The sequence below is a fragment of the Etheostoma cragini genome, chromosome 9 (assembly GCF_013103735.1).
Source record: "Etheostoma cragini isolate CJK2018 chromosome 9, CSU_Ecrag_1.0, whole genome shotgun sequence".
Taxonomy (NCBI): domain Eukaryota; kingdom Metazoa; phylum Chordata; class Actinopteri; order Perciformes; family Percidae; genus Etheostoma; species Etheostoma cragini.
Genome location: NC_048415.1, coordinates 8,721,399 through 8,738,949, shown reverse-complemented (window position 1 = coordinate 8,738,949; position 17,551 = coordinate 8,721,399). Strand labels below are relative to the sequence as shown.

General features: G+C 39.3%; 1 protein-coding gene and 1 long non-coding RNA gene across 3 annotated transcripts in view; one reads left to right on the top strand and one right to left on the bottom strand.

Moving 5' to 3' along the window:
- The window catches only part of rabgap1l (RAB GTPase activating protein 1-like), a 113,551-nt gene that overhangs the window by 32,106 nt on the left and 63,894 nt on the right, over nucleotides 1–17,551 (bottom strand). For both annotated transcript variants that reach the window (XM_034881179.1, XM_034881180.1), the window contains exons 14-15: nucleotides 8,562–8,675; nucleotides 1,621–1,695 (exon numbers count right to left, since the gene is read on the bottom strand). In XM_034881179.1, the coding sequence (XP_034737070.1) occupies nucleotides 1,621–1,695; nucleotides 8,562–8,675 (189 nt within the window). The remainder of the gene's footprint in view (nucleotides 1–1,620; nucleotides 1,696–8,561; nucleotides 8,676–17,551) is intronic.
- Nucleotides 1,452–15,341, top strand: LOC117950328. The gene is made up of 3 exons (XR_004657867.1): nucleotides 1,452–1,463; nucleotides 2,851–2,853; nucleotides 15,241–15,341. It is a non-coding gene; the product is annotated as an uncharacterized LOC117950328 (long non-coding RNA).

The window sequence follows — 17,551 nt, the reverse complement described above, 5'->3', positions numbered from 1 at the left end:
TCTGTCCAACCACAACAGACTGTCCAACATGTACATCTGTTGCCACAAAGGAAACAAGGACATTTTTGTTTGAATCTCTACATGACAACTGGTGGAAACATTTTATCATCCAGCCTTATTCGACGGGCCCTACATAAAGTCTGAAGGACAGAAAATTAAGGTGAAGGTGTAAATGATCTGAATTCACAGAGTTTACATGTGCAAGAAATTGTGTTTGAATGTAATTGTTTCTGTGTGTGGCTCGAATGAATAAAGATAAAAGGCATGAGAGAAAGCTTTAAACTGTGTGTGTCAATATATGGGTTCATTCTCTCTCTCGCTCTCTCTCTCTCACTCACTCACACTCACACACACACACACACACACACACACGTGATATTTAATCAGAGTGACAGTATGTGTTTGGGGCTGAATGGGCTTCTGCAAGTAAACCTGAAGCCCTATTAATATTCCTGACATCTCCTCTATAACCTCTCCCTGCTTACTCTATAACCTATCTGCCTCCTTCTCCTGTATACACTCTCTTTCTTTTACTGTTGCTGTCCACTTTATCTCTCCCCTTCTCTTCTTCACCTTTAAAGCCTCCTCCTCCATAACTTCTCCTGTTTTCCTCCTTCTACTTCACTCTCATATCTTTTCCACTCCTGCATTCTCTCCTCTGTACACCATGCTGTGTCATTACCAAACTCATACATAGCTCTCCTTCACAACTCTTCTACCATTTCTCCTCACCCCACCTCTTCGTCTTCCTCCTCTTAACCTCTGCTGCCCTTGTAATTTGGACCTTAACCAAACTTCCAACTCTACTTGGAACCTCCCGCCTCCATGTGTCTGCTCCTCTGTCTCTCCTCCATCTGTCTTTTAACACCTTCCTCAAATACATGTTTCAGGTGTTTTTTACAAGTTGCAACACATTTTGAACAGACAAGAAACACTAAACAATACTTAAATGTGTATGTGGACAAGTATCTACAGTAGAGCAGGGGTTCTTTAAGAAATGTGTGTCTTACAGTGACCTTAGAAATAAATTTGTGAGAGTGAAGGAGCGTCTTGTCCACCTCTATCCTATTTCAAATTTTCTGCTGTTTCAGTCTTATGCTTTCAGCTTTACCTTCTTTTGCATTCCATTGCTCCCACTATTTCTCCACACCATTTGGCTATGAAGCGTTTTCATTCCAGCAGCCAGCCAGAGATGTTCTGTCTGTCTCCCTGTCAGCCCCCATTTACTGTCTCATATTGTCTCAGCTCTGCTTTATTTCACCAACAGACTTGCTTTCAATAGAGCAGAGAAGTGTAGGTGTAGCTGCACAAATGCTGACATTTTTTCTTCTTCTATCTTTTAATAATTAGTTTGACTTCTGTCCTTAAAACAGTCTGTAGCATTAAGGTAACATTCCAAGTGCTCCCAAGAGCTTTTATTTCAAAAGCATGTTGCAAAATAAAAGCACCAGAAGCAAGTTTTTGTGCTTGGTGTGTGTATGTGTGTGTGTGTGTGTGTGTGTGTGTGTGTGTGCGCGCGTGTGCGTGTGCGTGCTGTATGTATGTAGTCATCTATCTAGGGCATTTTCCTGACCATGAGAAGGCAGGCTTTGTGGATGGATGGATGAAAAGTTAACTCACGTGTAGCAAGAGAACAGCAGCGAGGAAGGACTGACCCTGGCAATAACCAATTTCCTCATCATAGACAGAGTAAGCCTGCGAGAAAGAAAGAAAAAAAGAGTGGGGGAAAATTCATTTGGTTATTCTATCATCAAGACATCAGTAGTCGCTGACATTAATCAAGGTGTTTACAATGTATAAATGGATTTCTGTAATTTAAAAACCCTTCAATTTACTTTCTATTTTTACATTAACATTAAAATGGACTTTTATAGGTTGAAGATATTTTACCCTCTTTGGGCCTAAAGGTAAATTTAAGTATGATTACTTTGTACTGTGCCTGAGTTTGATTGGGGCTATAATGTAAATGAGCTAATTTGGAGGAGTATGAGAGATGTTTCCTTATTTTATATATAATATTTTTATATATATGTAAATTAAACAAATCTGATTTAATCAGACTGAAGGCTGAACTGAAAACGTTTTTGGTTTGAAAGGATGCAATAACGTTTCATAATTGCTGGAAGTTACCACACAAACAGCCCACAAAAGTACACCATTTTTGAATGGCCTTAAAGTTTCAGCCCAACTGTAACAAAGCTACTACTATGTCCTAACCATAGACTTTATCAAATAAGTCCCAAACTTTGTAAATGTTTGCGATAGTAATAAACATCATTCTTGCCCTTTAACTCTGGGAATCTTACATACATGGTATAACCGCAATTAGCAGGTGGTTATTATCTTTTTATAAACCCATTATTAACCCAGCAAGGCAACCTGAAAACTGTACTTGTATTCCACACCTTATCTTAAACAGTTACAAACATTCACACTGAGAGGCTGCACAGTTCAAACATGGTGTGATACAGTTATACCAGTCAATGAACAACTCCACTGGCTCAGATAGGGGATATAGTGTCTTACACTTCGGTGTTAAGGTAGGGAGAAGTGTTAGCCCTTTGTTTAACAGTCAGTCAGTTTAACTCCTAGGTAGTTGTTGTCTAATATAATATATAGTATATATAATATAGTAGCATGAGCGGATATATAGAACAGTAAATACCTGTGCTTGAGTCATCACAAAAATGTTTCTTGTGACCACGTGGTATGGTAATATTTTAGTAGGCTCAGGAATTCAGGCTTCCTTTTAAGAGTCAGGAACAAGTCATCTCTACACCATTTGATCTTGAGTGCTTACTGCCTTGCTGATCTAGAGCACCAGCACATATAGAGGACATTTCCTAAGAGACAGTTTCTTTCTAATAGCAGCCTTGTTTCAGAGGAATTTCCCTGGGGACTATCTCTCTCATGCTTTGGTTTTTCTCTTTGTCATTGTCAACCTGTCTCTTCTCTCACTCTTTTTGCTCTCTCTGAGGCATCTTTTAAGTAAATGCTGAACTAAGTTCCTGATCTAATAACATAACACCAAAATTACATTAAATAAATTGCTGATCACAGCTGCCTGTTTTCTATGTAGGTTTATTTCTACGGACAACCCCTTTCAAATTGTCAATTTAAACTTTGTTACCATAAAATATTGATTATATAAAATAAGATGCCTGTACTCATTGTAATGGCACCGATGAAACATTCACTCCCCACTGACTAGGTGCCATTGATGAACCAAGCATAGCCTGGGGTAGGAAGGCTAAATCCATTGCCACTGTTAAAGCCTGATTGATTTTAAACAGTAGAGCAAAGAAACTTTAGTCATGCCACAACAAAAACGCCTCACCACTGCAGTGTTACGAGAAGAAGTGGCCTGTTATATAAGACTCCTGGCTGTTTGTCATTAAAGTAGGGAAGACCGACAAAGGAGACTAACCTTCAGATGACCGTTCGGGAGAGGTGCTGTCACAAAATGTTTAATAGTGGGCACAACCCACCAATCATGCTAATGAGCAAACAGATAGACCTTTTCACAGTGTAAACAAGGATCCAGGGACAGGCACAAGTGTATGAAACCATTTGACCTACACTTTTAATGAGGAAGGAGAAGGCCACATCACACAGCTTCAACTCTTATTGTACATTAACTCTGAACAGTAAACTGTTGTTGAAAGGCATCGGAGGTAAGTGGGGCAGCATTCAGGGCAGGTAAACTACTTGACTTGACTTCTACATATAAGCTTGTGTGCAGCACTGCAGCTCAAAAGGTTTGGTTTTAACATTATCTTTACATATTGTGTTTAGTTCCACCCTTACCCAGAGTTGAAATGATTTAACTAATAACGGTTCAATATCTTTCTTACCAATATACTTTTGCAGAAAGCTCAGTTTTTTATGGACAAATCAACTTCAACAACAGTCAAACATCTGCACATTGGGTGAATAGATTCTCTCCCTCTTTCCATGCTCAAAAAATGAGTGTGGACATCCAGAGCTATGCTTCTGATCTGTGTAGCTAATTTTGGGTTTGATGCGGAGGTAATAGAGGAGTCTTGTGGAGCTGTCTGGAGTGTAATCTACAAGCTGACATGCTTGATGGAGTGTGGCATTCACATGTCCCCAACTCAGCTGGGAGAAGTGCATGCTGACAGATGGATGGGGGAGGTTCTGGTGGGTGAAACCTAAATTTGTTATCCTGAGCAGATAATAGACTCAAAGGGGTGGATTATTACCATCTATATGCCTAGTTTCTCATTGCCAACAAGGTTATCACAGGGAAAAACAAAGGTTTCCTATTTGTCTGTGTACAACTTTGGAGAAAACCTTTTAGCCAATAGAACTATTAATGATCATATGCACAGTAAAGGTCCAAAATAAGTGCAAAATAATGAATATGGGAACACTTTACTCCAGAGAAGTGCTTCACAAATCTATGTATAGACATGGAAACTAGCTGAGGTCATTAAGACTTCACTTGAAATATTGTAGTGCAAAAATTGTGTATGCTTTTGCACAGAGATGGGAAGTAACAAAGTACAAATACTTCATTACTGTACTAAAGTAGATTTTTCAGATTTTGTTTATATACTGTATTTTGCACTTGACGAACCACAAAGACGACTTGACAGATTCGGCATTCCGCATTCAAATCATTGCGGCTTGATGGCACTAAAGTTAGCACATAGTAGTATGGACATGATTGAAAATGAAGAAAAGGGAGATTCCAGAGATTCGGCAGACAAGCAGCAAGACATTCCCAGTAATCCTTGGCCTTATCAGGGAGAGATGTTTGAGATAGTAGGCATCAAGAATGACTCCTGGCCAATGTGCTGCTTAGCTTCTTAACTAATGTCTGTTTAGTAATATATATTAAATCCTTTATTTTCTTTCCAGAAGCCATATTTGAGCACACGCACATACATGTAGATTTCTTTAAATTAAAAAAGAGAAACTGGATCTGTGAATTCTCAGAATCAAAACTGAATTCATATCTTGTTACTCAGTCGGAATCTTGACTTGGAGTCCCAGTCTCTGTCACAATAATCATATATGTGATGTTTTAGGCCTAGTGGCAGACATCCATTTAAAATGTATCCAATGGCATGTACAGTGGGGATCGAAAGTTTGGGCACCCCAGATAATTTTTTTTATTAATATGCAAAAAGAAGCCAATAAAAGATAAATCAAAATTCAAAATAACAGAAAACAAAAAAAAATGAAGTCTGCAAAAGTTTGGGCACCCAACAGTTAATACCTTGTACTGCCCTTTTTAGCAAGTATCACAGCTTGGAAACACTTTTTGTAGCCAGCCAAGAATCTTTGCCCATTTTTCTTTCTAAAAGTCTTCCAGTTCTTTGAGATTTCCGGCCTGTTTGTCATGCACTGCTCTTTTAAGTTCTATCCATAGATTTTCAATTATGTTGAGGTCAGGAGATTGTGAAAACTATTTCAAATATTTAAAAACTTATGTCCGTCTATAAAATAAATGCAGATTATAGGCAAATTAAAAAATTCCTTCTATGGCTGCAACCTGGAGCCTCCTGTCTCATGACCTCTCGCCATGCTGATAAGCAACTGTATTTGCAGCAATGTCCCAGTAAAGTGTGAAAACAATATAGAATATAAATATAAAAAAAGGAGTCTTGGAAAGAGTGTAACATGTTTATTTTTTTTTCTTGTTCTTGTGTGGGGAGAACCTTGTTATCCCTCCCTAGTACATAGGAGGGCGGAGCCAGGCTAGGTCACCAGGACATGAACTTGTATCTTGAATAATGTGTGCATTGAAACATTTAAAGGGATATGCAACATTAGCCTGGTTTATGAGGCGTTATCATGTTTGCTTCCCCCCCCCAGCTTTGTGTAAGTTTTGTTTCCATGGACATACAGCAGATATACTTTTTATCCATTTATCTGAGATTCACAGACCAGCTGGGAGGATAGTACTCCACTGTCAGAGTCTTGAGTGTCTTGAGCATGACGGTCAACCGCTGACTGCTCCAGCTGGCTTTCTGAGTGACCACCGGTATATGTCTAAGGTTATACAAGTTAGCTGGAAGTGTGACTAAGTGGAGCATTAAGAGAATGTATTATCACTGAAAAAGAGCACAGAGCTCAGGTGACCTTCTCTGGAGAATAAAGGTTAGAAAAAAAAAGACTCAAGGCTTATTACCGAGTAGCATATGGAGATGAATATAAACTTTGTTCTGGATTCTCTGTGGTTGTACACCACTCATGCCTCAAGATCCAACCAACCTTATCAGCTGCAGATCTACATGGATTTGCATACAAATGAAGACTGGCTCGCCACTGACCTAGTTGGGTCCAGACTGGAGGCTAACCCTTCCTGACAGGTTCTCCCAGAGCGCTGACCGGCCTGCTCTACTTCTACTTCTTCATCATCTAAAACTACCTTTGATTTTGATGAATGAACAAAATACTTCTGTGATATCCACATTTGTGTACTTTTCTCTGATTTAGCTTAGTGCTCACAGGTTTCTGTTCAATACATAACACACAACACAAGCTTTTAGCGTCTTATTAATATTGTAGTTAATTAGACATTATAGAAAGACAGTCCAATGACCAAAATATTCCTTTTCATCTTACTACTATCTCACTTTGAAATTTTTGCTTGTAGATTTAAAAAAAACTGTTTTGGTATCTGAAGAATTTGTGGTAGTGTGCAGCCCTTCTCTTTCCATAAACATTTTGGGATCATCACTTTTTGCTAATTAACAGCTAAATATGCTTCCATCTAAAATAGCTGATGGTATGTGCAGGTGCAAATGATCTGCATGATATCATACAGAAAATCTACGTGGGCTGTGTTTGAAACCCCTCCCCATTCAATGAAATAGCGGGCACTAAATGATAAAATAAAAAAGTAGTGTTCAGTACACTACTTTTGGTTAACAATAATAGATTAAAAAGAAATTAGTCATGTGACACCTGAGAGAGATTTTTTTCTGGGGATGCAATTTTTTAGAACTTGAGAATGCTATTAATCTTGGTAAACTGTTAACATGAGTATCCATTTTAATTGGACATTTTGATTTCACCTTTATTTTTTTCTGTTCGTGATAGAACTGTTGGATATAATGTAGGGGGACAGCAAAGACATCTATGCATATTAAACTGTCTTGGTAAGGTTCACAGCTGCAGACAACCCAAGAGAAGGACAGTGACAGTGATTCATTCTGGCTTTAATACATTACAGTAGTACTGACCTTGGCTTTTGTCTGAATAAAATGTACCGTGTGTCTTCACAGATAATTACCTTGGGATGTGAGTCCACTGGGACCCTTTCCTTAGAGTGCTTATTTTCTCAATTATTTAAGTGGAAGAAATGCTCAACTGCATGTTTTTTATGGTTCCAGGTTCGTGGCTGGTCTGCATAAAAGATACTGTTATGTGAGTTTGTGTGGTTGGCTTGAAGTTTTTTCATTATAACATGCATTTGATATTATATATTGTTGGGTTTTAACGTATTGTTTCTCTTGTAACGATGCATCAAAAGTGGGTCTACATAAGTCTACACGTATTTCAACTTAAGTTATCCAAATAAGCATTACTCTTTAAACTAGATTCCAGGATTTCTATAAAAAAAATGGAGTGGACACAGTTCCCTCACTCATAGCCTTAAATCTAATATACTTTGATGTGTGACCATGCTGGTGTTGTGCCCTCAACGTTTTCTCAGATATATTTGCCTTCCACTACTACAGAGAGCCTATGAATAATAATAAGCAATTCACATAATATTCTGTATTTGAAAGGAAAACTGGCTGAATGTTTACGCAGTTAAAAGTCTTTCGGTAACCCTGCAAAGTCAGGCTCCATCTCACAAGCTACTATTGGCTTCTAAACTTAATCAAATCTACTCATGATCAGCCGGACATTGCAATCCTACGCAGATGTCGGTGAATTATTGAGAGTTGATAAAGTGTTGACTTTAATTCTGTCACTAAAACTGTTCAAACCTAGGCATTTAAACTAGGAGAGTTACACTAGTAGCATTACATATCCTGCATCTGAACAGCTATTTCATACCTCAAATGAGAAATTCAGAAACCCTTTTGGGTGGGTGAAAATTTGAAGAAAATATCAATGCCCCTCCACTGAATGGTGGAAATGTCTGCTATGTCATGTGTAGGAAGGGTTCATGTTGATGTCTCAGTAAAGCAGGTACTGTCAGTCATATATTGTAGATCCAACTTGAAATGCCAAACAAAATCCTATTGAGCTTTGCCAGATCACAAATAGCAAAAAAAGAAAAAAATAATGGCAGGCTTCATAAGAAAATGCTAACATTTTACAAGGCCTAGCACACATTTCAGAATTAGCTTCTAATCTCACAGCACTTGATTCTCAGCAGGAAAGTTTTAAAAAACGTTCAAACACAGCATGAAAGAGTGTGTATCAAGAGGTTCCTTCTGTTCCCAGATAATGTAGAGAATGTGAGATAACAGAGTACTGAATAATCCAATGCTGTTTTTATCAAATTCAAAATATCTGGATGTTACTCTGCTGGGATACCTGTCCACTCCCTCAATGTCATATCTCAGACTCACCTTGCAGATCTTGTACAATGAATCCTGTCCATCTCCGTCTGAGTCCTTGAAGTAGTCGTGCGCAGGGAAGGTGCGGTGGATGTCCCGGGTGATAACACCTTCCTGAGCCGAGTCCTGAAACACATGTAGATCACACGCTTTAAACATGACAAAAAAGGGATATTTAGATGCACAATATGTTGAGTTTTCATATCCTGTTCATGCGTGAAGGTTACATCCTGCCCATCCTGATTTATGCACTTCTACATGGATTCATGAGATGACAATGGCAAAGTCTCTAACATATCTTTCCTGTTTGTAATTGTTTATATACAGCAGAAGAAGGCAATGAATTCAACTGTATCAGTTTACAGCACACTGCTAAGTCACCATGTTTGTTTGTGTATTAGTGTTTGTCACATCCATCCTGCAATAGCACTCCCTCAGGCATCAGTCTCCTAGTCTGTGCCGTCTAATCCACAGCAGCCACTGCAGCGTATACACACACGCATGTGCACTCTCTGCTTTTCCCCCCTCACTTTCCTTTCCCACATATATAAACACACACGCACAGTGCAAACACAACCAGAGAGAAGACAGCACAGCATTCTCCAACAACTCACTGTAAACTGCAGATAAACCAACCTTGAGCCTGCCTGGCCTTGATATGTGTGTGTGTATCAGAGAGAAAATGGGAAAGTTTTTGTGTGTGAGAGAAATGTCATCTTTTTTTGCTTCTTATCCTCCCCTTGTTTCCTGACAGTAGAGAGAAAAGTAGGGAATTTAGGAGTGTCTCACTGAGCGAAGAAGCAGTCTGCTGCATTTTGTGGAAACCGCTGCAGAATATCATGCTCATATGGTAAAAGGTCTTGGTCCTCATTGTCCCCATGTATTTGTGCAGGGATATTTTTCCATCCTAAACGATAAAAAGCCCAGCAATGCTCTTTAAATGGATTGAAGTGGCTCAAGCTCGCCAGGAGATTGATTGTATGACAATAGTTCTCAAACAATTAAACTCGATCACTAAGGGAGCAGTTTGGGGTGTATTGGCAGCCTCTGGCCAGAGACCGTTACTGCATGTCACCTACCAATCCCTCCATGTATCCTATCTGTCTCCACTATTGTGTTAAACAAAGCCCCCAAAATAAAATCTTTCCAGAAAGGATATATATCTTTTTTTCTCATAGGCGGACAAGTACTTCATTAAAAAGAGGACCTTTCTAAATAACTTACAGACACATTTACAGCTCTGTTCATATCTTTCTATGACTTTCCATTGACACAGCTTTGAGGTTTGGTTGACTTTAGAGCTGCAAAGATAAGATGATTAATCAATTGGTCGATTGATGAAAGCAAAAATTTACAGATCCCAGATTTGCAAATGTCAAAATTTGCTGGTTTTCTTAGTATTCTACTACTATACTAAACTCATTATATTTGGGTTTTGGAATGTTGGTCAAACAAAATGAGTTTATTTAGACTTCACCTGGGGCTTAGCAAAACTGAGTGGACATTTTTTGGATTTTGTTACGGTCCCATCATTACTTAATTCATTTAAAAACGGTCTGTGTAGATAAATTGATAGACAAAATAATTGCTAGTTGCAGACCTTATTGTTTTTGTACTCGCAGTATGTACAGGAAAACATGACGGGAGAGTGATATATGTGAACTAGGGATTTTGCAGTTCCTTAAAACCATAAGTACATTATTGTGCAATGCTTGTTTTTATTACATAATGTGTGCTGCATACAGTACTTCAACTGTTAGTTGATGTTATATGGTCATTTTTGTAACAATGTTTATTTTTTGAATTATTTATGTTGATCAACTTTATTTTATTTCTGTTTGGGAATTAATCGGGAAGAAACGTAGTAAAATTTAAAATCTTGTCATAAAAAAGCTTATGACATGAATTTCGACTAATATTTGCCAGCTTCCTGTCAAAATTCAAGCAAGTGATCAAAAACACAATTATGACCACCGCATTTCCTTTATCACCACTCTACCAAATTTTTATACTACAGTCAACAATTAGCTACATATAATTCCTTGTTTAACATGTTGCCAATATCCTACAGTATGACGCGCGCGCGCGCACACACACACACACACACACACACACACACACACACACACACACACACACACACACACACACACACACACACACACACACACACACACACACACACACACACACACACACACACACACACACACACACACACAGGGTTTGATAGAAGCTGCTGGCACAACTGCGTGTAATGCTTTAAAGAGATTTTTAGTGTGGAGGTGGTGTGTCGTTCTGTGTATTATGGGTTAGAAGTGGAACTAACAGTTTTACATTGTGGTCCTGCTGTGACACACCACACAAAAACAAATGCAGCTCTTCAGGAATTAAGGTAGCATCGTGTGAGACGGGTTGTCGTCAAATGACAGCAAAATAAGTGTTGCGGTTTTATTATTTAATAAACAGAACAGAAAAGATTGGTAAGTTACATTTCAAATGTTTTTAAATCACATTTTAATTTAAAATATGGAATATAGGATATATCTAGATACATTGTTTCCTATGTTGAAGAAGTATTTTTCCAAGAAAGTAGATCCTAACTAGGGTCACTAATTCACTGAATCAATAAGTTGATCAGGAGAAAATTTTTTTTTTTGCTTATGTGCTTTGTCTCACGTGATTGTAAAATGGATTTCTTTGGGTTTTGAACGGTAGGTTGGGCAAAAAAAGCAATTTGATGATATCTCACAGGGCTTTAGTAAATTGTGATGTTAATTTTTTATATTTAATAGACCAGAGGATTAATCAATAAATTAAATAATTGTCAGTTGCAGTCCTACTTGTATAAACCAATACTGTACATAATCCTCCTCCATATAGATGTTTTCATCTAAAAAGAGAATAGAGCGTAGAGGACATCCAGACACAGAACAGTTTAAAAGATTACTATACCACTATTATAAGTAAAAACATAACTTTTAAATAATTATACACTAATGATTAATGTATTGTTTGCTATGAGTTAGCCCATCAATAACACATTTATGACACTGTAATTACCATGGCAACATCAGCGATGACCAGCAAGAATCTGGTTGAGAGTGAAAGTTGTAAACACTTTGATTTAATAAACCATGCACGCCTTGATTAATTAACAGCGTCATTTCTCAAAAAACACCAAGAGGATGAGGACAAACAAAATGAGGAGCGGACGTCCTCTAATCTGCTTAATCTTCTTCCTTCCTCATCTTGAATCCTTTCTTCTTATTTTCTTCAATTTTCCCGCTGAATACTTACTCAATTCAATTCTTTACTCCCATCTCTATTCCTATTCTCTCTTTTTCAACTTTTATATACTCCCATTTTTTCTGCTTCATATCCTACTGTTCCGTTTTCTTCTCTTCCCTCTTATATATTTTCCTAAATCTTTTCATCAATTAACCTTTTCTCTAATTAATTTCCTTCCCACCTATACTTATACATCCATGTGTCCTCTTAAATATTTTCCTCTCAAAAAAATGCATTTTTTATTTGTAACACCAAACTTTAAGAGTCCTGCTAGACTGAGAGAGAGAAAACCCCATACTGTAAATAAAGAGATATGTGTGTATACTGTGTGTAGTGTTCACTAAGTGTAGTGCTATGTACCAGTTTTAATGACGATTATATAAAAAATGTAGGGGTTGAATTAAGTAATTAAGGTCATATTGCAAACAGGCAATATAATGGGGCAAATCCAGATAACCACCCTTCCTGCCATGGCTGCACACATCCAACATCATAAATGCTTGAATATTCTACAAAATGGACACGTACACAGACAGCTGCGCCCCCACTAAGGCATAGTATGTCTGTATAGACTATCCACTTTGAGTATGTTGCTCATAGTATATAGTGCTACTCCTTGTAGAGGAGTGGTAAGGAGTGTACAATGAAATGACGACAACTATGTCACGCGGGCCCTGGCGGACCCTAGCGCACACGGATTGTATAATTTCGGCGTACGGCACCATCAGATCATTATCCTCCGAAACAGGAGAGAGAGCTGAATGATGTCATTGAGTGTGGCACAGCTAGAAGCAGTGTGTTCAACATCATCACACTACCCCTATCAGCAATGTGTTTGTTCAATTTCCAGACAGAGGAAAGAGAAGGATATAGGATCCGTGGCTGTGATAAGACCATGGTAAGAGAGGCAGCATCATATCTGTAGAGAACACAAGGCTATTCTTGACTGCAGGTAATCCGTTTAGTTTTCGTGGTGATTTTCAGTTACTGAAAAAAGTGGATGGTTGTTTGGGGTGTGATTATTTAAACAAGTGGTAACAGGAAGCATTGCTGGATCCTTCCTGATTGGCAAAACCACTACATGCAAATTTCACTAAGCTGCTCCACAGGACTGAGCAGGAAATCCTATAGAGCCCGTTAGACCGCAAAACCTGTGGAAATCTAACTATATCCACATATTCATAAGTGCATGTACTTTAGTCAGCATACATGCACACAAATGTACACGGATGAATGAATTAAAGCAAAATGTCAGTGCAACAAACACAAAATGAACATTTACTGACCTACTTACACTCCCCCTTTCACCTGTGCACAAATAAGCAGGAATAATACACATCAGCATAGTCTCTCTCAGCATAAAAATAAGCATTAGTACAAGCTGGGGGATTCCATCAACACCGTCCACCATCAGTCTGAATCCAACATACTGTGAATTTGTCGGTGTGTTTATTCTGTAGTATTGTGTGTACTATGTACCCGTCAGATTTAACTGACTGTAGGCGGAAAACAACAAAAAAGGCCATGAAATAGGGAGAGCAGGAGAAGCAAAGAGTGAGCAAACGAGAGAGTGAAAGAATTACAGAGACAAGACATTTTTAAGACATTTCAGGGAGAGGCAGAGAGACTGAGACTTAAGCTATGAAATAGAGAGATAAAGAGAAAAGTATGAGAGCTATGTACAAAGAAGAGAAGGAGCGGCTTCCTCTAATTGTAGCCAAGGGGGCTTGTTGGGCAGACAGTCCTTTACTCAGACCTCACCAACAGGCAACCTACTGAACACACGCAGCTAAAAATAAAAACTGCTGATGTGTCCAAACTTGCACTTCACCTCCACATCCCTCTACATTCAACAGCAATTCAATTAACCACACCGCTCAAGCTAGTGAAAGCTGCCACAGGTTCACAGAGTAGAGATGTTTTCTGAAGAAGTTCTGCTAAGTTCAGTCCTGAAATAGAAAATGAACCCATATAATCAAAACTTTCCCACCAGAGTAGTCTATAAGATCTTTCCCATAATTTTCTATGGAGCAGTTTCAAGGCTGGGTCATGACCTAAAGAACGAGATCCAGGGTACAAGCGGCCGAAATGGGTTTCCTCAGGAAGGGGGCTGGCGTCTCCCCTAGAGATAGGGTGAGAAGCTCAGTCATCCGAGAGGAGCTCGGAGTAGAGCCACTGCTACTTCACGTCGAAAGGAGCAAGTTGAGGTGGTTCGGGCATCTGGTAAGGATGCCTCCTGGGCGCCTCCCTAGGGAGGTGTTCCAAGCAAGTCCAGCTGGGAGGAGGACTCGGGGAAGACCCAGGACCAGGTGGAGAGATTATATCTCCAACCTGGCCTGGGAACGCCTCGGGATCCCCCAGTTGGAGCTGGTTGATGTGGCTCGGGAAAGGGAAGTTTGGGGTCCCCTACTGGAGCTGCTGCCCCCGCGACCCAATACCAGATAAGCGGTCGAAGATGGATAGATGGATGGATGGATGGATGGAGCAGTTTCAGACTTTATACTTGATGACATCACAAATTTGAGTTTTAGCACATGGCTTTGGGAGAGAATTGTTCATGTTTACTAATATTTTTGGACTATGTAAGACCACTAACTATTAATTGAGGCACCTCTATATGTTTGTGTATGTGTGTGTGTATATGTGTGTGTTTGTGTGTCTGTTGTCTTTTAAATATCTCAAGAAGATCCAATCTACTCAGAAGAAGGCAGCAGCCTGTGTGCAGTTGCCAGGGCGGGGTTTCATAGCTTCAAGGCTCTCAGTCAAGCATGTGTTTGCAGTAGGCTACAAGTGTGGTGCCCAAAATTCATCTACCACCAAAACCTGATTGCGGTCTACCTTACATGTAAATGATGAAATGAATTGTACACAAACACACACAAATTCACTAGGCCCTTTACATATGCCATATGGTAAAAACACCTGTAACCCCACTGTACAAGTACTGTATTCAAATGTTCACTTTAAGGGGAACCATGCCCTTTTTTTTAGCTTAATTTACCTTAACTGAACAGCTTTGGACTCATTGGAATAGTTAGATGACTTTGAGTTGAATGGTAGTAGTCTTGCTCCCCCCTAGCACTTGTGAGAGAAAAAAACCACACTTGAAACTTTTGGCCAGCAAGTCGCCGAACTCAGCGTCATGAAGTATTGCGTGATATCAGGTCTTGTGATGTCACAAACTGCTTCACTGCACTGCACTGTTCTCTTAATATATCCATGCACTGCACACATACGCCCATTCAGGAACCGGCTAAGGTAGCGACCGAGTTTTCCACACTATCGTCACGTCTGAGCCGGCAAAAAAAACAACAGAAACGTAGTAAAGCATTGTCGGATGAACAGAGAAAGAGAAAACACCAGACTGACCGAACGACGTGTCAGACACAAGTAAACATAGGAGCTGCCAAATATCTATTCCGAAGCTGTAAGGGGGGCTCCATAGAGAAACCTGCTAGCAAAAAGCGAAGAAATAACCAAAACTGCATAGCGCCCCTTTAAAGTGAAAAGAGAGGCATTACCAGCATAATGTACTTACATTTTCTGAGCATCTGTTCAAGGTGATTTCAACTCAAATAAAATGCTAGATAGTTTAACTAATAAAAAAAAACATATTTTACTTGTGATTTTTTGTGAGTAGAAACTGAATCTGCAACATTCTCTGTCAGGTATATGTAGTAGTAAAATGTTTTCCTCTGAAGTTAAAAAACAAATAAAATTCATTTAGGAGCTGGTACAGTTGCGTTGACACCGGAGTTGTTCCGTGTCAAGTGTTCTGCGGCTGACAGCTTAAGTCCTCTGTCTACTTCTTGTTTACCTTGCTGGCTATTAGGCTCTGTTAGCTTCCTGCTGTCTATAAAGGGAGGAAAGATGAAACCAGGGGACCTTTAGGGCTGCTGGTCACTCATTTAAGGCTAGCTCAAATTGGTCACTAGTGACATTGGTGAAGTCTGGTCATGCTGCCCTGCTCTAAGAGTCCTGAGTATCAGGTGAACAGGTCAAGTTTTTCCACTGGCAGAATATCGTGCTATACCTACACTGGATCTACTACTATGGTATTCTGTGGTACAGTATCGGGACTCAGTAAGCATCTACCACAGGGGAAAGAGAGCAGATATTTGCACTTTTTAAGGCACCGAAACATATCTCAAGTGCAATAATAACCTTGCATCACTTGTCACCAGTACAATAAACATTTAAGGGGTACAATTAGAGAACAAAAGAAAATGTTTACATTTTACACCTTTATCGGGTACACCTGTACAGTCCAATGAAATCACTTGTTCTGTCATAAGGTCTACTTTTAAGTTCTTGTAGTCACTGTCTTAGATATTTTAATTATTAAGCATGTATTAATGGAAGTATTAAGGTTAGAGTCATTGTAAAATATGACAAACGTTAAGCACAAAGTGTAGTTAGGCCAGAAAAATTGTGCAGACACTTACTGTGCTTCACTGCTTGAAAATTTTGCTTTAGAAACATGAGTCACTCTGTCCATCAACAAAACTGAATCCTGTCAAAATGTCCCTGAGAAAGATGATGAACCACCTACCTGCTCTCACATTATGAGTCTCTTTGAATAAGTGGTACTGTAGTTAAATGCTTAAAATGCAAATGTAGAACTTTAGAAGCAGCTCCATCTTTCTCCTCCAGTGAGCTCTCAAGTTACCCTTCTCTTCTGACAGTGTTATGTAACTCCCGGGTGTGGAAGGGGCCCACGGGTGCTCGCTTGTGAGCCCCTCGACAGAGAGGCAGCCATGCTTTGCTAAACCGATGAGGCGGCAGCAAAATACGCTGGGTTCAGACAGCTGAACACTCAGAGCCCACTAAGTCCTGAAGTGACAGCCCAGCCAATCAGAGAGGATGCTGTTAGCGTTAAACCACTGGAGGCAACCATGAAGACAGATTGCTGGGTACAAAGTCAAACTGTGTGTACAGAATAATTACAGATGGAGAACAGCCAGAGACAACACCTAAATGTTTTACTTAACAACTACAGCAACAGCAAGTAGGCAAACAGTGATGACTGGATTAGATAACTTAACCCAAAGCTTAAGTGATGTATGTTTTGTCAAAAACAAAAGGGTAATCGGAATTTAATGGTGTGATTGTTCACGGAACAAAATGCTTGTGTTTTGTCTTGCACAATGTTATTTTTATTTATTTATATTATATAATATACTGTGAAATGTTCCCACTTTTCATAGTTTGTTCTATTTTTACTCAGGAGTCAGATTTTCCGAGGTCAAAGTCAGAAAACCTCTAAGTACCCCGAGCTCAAAATCCAACATGGTTGCCGCGTTCATCAACAGTTGTGAAAGGTGTTGTAACATACAGTTATTGGTACTTCTGTCCTATTTGTGTGTCACTAAATCAGTCATACACACAGTGCTGTCCAACTTCTATCCGTGGCTAGTTGTTACGCTGTTTGTGTGCACAAAGAAACAGTGTAATGTGTCGTTATCAACTGGTATTGCTAACAATGGCTAACCTGGCTAGAGCTAAGCCCACAATAAAAAATCTGGCTTGTAAATGGAACGCATTCACGTTGGGTGTGATATCCTCCCAGCTCCGGCTTACGAGTTCAGAGGTAAATGAAACGCACTATTGTACTGTGGTAGTGAGCCCTTTTTACATCTTCACTCTACTCTCTAAGTGATGCAACAGGGACACCACAGACACCAATACACAGTGTGTGAGAGCAGTTGTAT